The sequence below is a fragment of the Gavialis gangeticus genome, unplaced genomic scaffold, assembly GCF_001723915.1.
Source record: "Gavialis gangeticus isolate Ggan-Ray unplaced genomic scaffold, GavGan_comp1, whole genome shotgun sequence".
Taxonomy (NCBI): domain Eukaryota; kingdom Metazoa; phylum Chordata; order Crocodylia; family Gavialidae; genus Gavialis; species Gavialis gangeticus.
This window is the reverse complement of record NW_017729030.1, coordinates 11,419,700-11,421,939: the sequence shown is the minus strand read 5'-3', so window position 1 is coordinate 11,421,939 and position 2,240 is coordinate 11,419,700. Positions and strand designations below refer to the sequence as shown.

General features: G+C 38.6%; 1 protein-coding gene across 2 annotated transcripts in view; it reads right to left on the bottom strand.

The window, feature by feature from the left end:
• The window catches only part of SGMS2 (sphingomyelin synthase 2), a 68,803-nt gene that overhangs the window by 4,723 nt on the left and 61,840 nt on the right, over nt 1–2,240 (bottom strand). For both annotated transcript variants that reach the window (XM_019521944.1, XM_019521945.1), the window contains exon 6: nt 327–493. In XM_019521944.1, coding sequence (XP_019377489.1) covers nt 327–493 — 167 coding nt within the window. The remainder of the gene's footprint in view (nt 1–326; nt 494–2,240) is intronic.

Sequence of the window (2,240 nt, the reverse complement as noted above, 5' to 3'; positions counted from 1 at the left end):
CTTCAAGAGGAGACTGGATGGTCACCTTGCTGGGGTCACCCGACTCCAGTTGTCTTTCCTGCCTGGTGAGGTCCCTTCTAGCCTTGCAATCTATCAAATATTCCTATTTGCTTTCAGGAAAGCAAGTAAGTAACTGTACAGATGTGCTTAAGTCTCTCTGAAGTCCAAATTTCTTATACTTTCAAAGGAAAAAGTCTATTTTTGTCTTGGTTCTAATCAACTAAATTTGGTGATCTTTTGGTGATCAATATGATCTTTTTTATGGAATTGAGAGAAAAGGGCCATTATTACATTTACAATAGCTTATGTATTTCCTATGCACTCACCTTTTCATTGGCCATCGAGTGGTACCACCAGAAGAGCCGGGTGGTGATATAATAAGCAATGATGACATCCACAGTGTAGTGTTCATGTGCAACAAGGATACAGATTATTCCAGCAGCACTCATCAGCCAGCAGATTAAATGATACCACCAGAAATGACGAGGTGAATCTGTCAACCAAAAAAAACAGAAGGTGAAGGTTGCTATACATTTCTATATGATAATACAGGTAAGATTCAGCTATTTAAATTTGAACCCATCTGGTGTGTACATATTTTATTCATATTTGTGGAAATATCTGCATTTCAGTAAGAATATACACTTAAGAACTAAATTAGCTTACTTGACATAAAGCAAACATTTTCCTCCCCATGGTCTCTCATGCCCTAAGAAGTTCCAGCTGAGGGAGAGATGAACGTTTATAAATAATCTAAGTTTGTGTGTTTAAAATGATTTTGAGCGTATAGAAATAAAGAAAGAAGCCAACTACTAACTCCATGCTTGTCAGTGTCATTTTCCCAAAAGCTGAATGTTATTTAGAGTCCTTGTTTTTTTTGTGCCAAGACCAATTTACAGTTAGGGTAGATGCTGCTCCACTTGTACTCATTAAAAATAAACTATTCTAATACATAAATAAATATTCTACTTTACATCCAAAGTAGCTCCCGGTCCCATAAGGAGGAAGTTCAGGAGAATCTATGTCCCTATACAGAGTGTGGTGTGACATATAATTGCAGACAGGATTCAGTTATGTGTTGGGAGGCAGGGAAGGAGGAAGAGGTAAGAGGTTGAGGAAAGAGACTAACTCCCCCCCCCAAAAAAACAAACAAACAGAAAACAAACAAACAAACAACCAAAAAACAAACAACCCAAGAACAACAAAATCATACTTCTGAAGTCTTCCAAAATATTAAGGCTAAATCCACCCCTGTTAACCTAGAGGATTAGGATTTAGATACAACTTAAGTCATGTCATCTAACTGATGACACTAGTTTTACAAAGAAATGGTACACTGGCAGGAAGCATGCACCTTTCAACATTCTGAGTGAAAGCAGCAAGAGATCAGGAGGAAACTTTCATACTTTTTTCCTGGATACCAGTAAAATGCCCAGACAAAAGCTAGGATAGGAGGAAGGAGAACAGAGGAAAACAAAGTAACCCTAGAAAAACTGATGGTCTTTCATACTGGAAACACATCTGATCAAAGAGCCAAAACACACTGCAAGCGACTTCTAATCAGAGCAATAATATTGCATATGCCCTTGCTTGGAAAACTACATTTTTTTAATTACACAGGAAGCAGCAATGAGAAAATGAGGAACAGTACTGATGTACAGACACTGATTGCACAGCAGCAGCATTCCTATGGGATACATGGCCAATTCTTCAGAGGCAACTTCAGAGGGTTCGTTATATTACAATCTGCTTGTTATGGTTCTTTCTACCCTTTGTCCTATTTAAAGCCATCTGAACTACACTATTCCTCCCCCATTCTCACCCCCAAAATTTTGAAATAAAGAGTTAACTATATCTTGCCTGGGGCACATATTAAAGGGTAAAATTTTAAACTGCCCACTGTTAGGCTGTGATAACATTCATGCATACAATATTATTAAGAGAAAGCAGTAAATCCTGTTGCCACCTACTCATGGAACATTAGGCTATATGCCATCTGTTCTACCAATTCTGATGTATTAATTACATGTGAATCACTGCCGGAAAGTTTTCAGTACTGCGAAATTTAGGCTTAGCGGTCACCACACCACATACCAGTCTCTAGTTGCTGGGGGAGGAAAAAGGAGGGGAAGGGGAAAGAGGGGCAAACCTCTGTCAATATACAAGTTCTGCATGCAAGATTTCACATAACCAAGCTTCATTGTTTGACTGATTATGGGGTTCTGCAGGGATCTATTCCG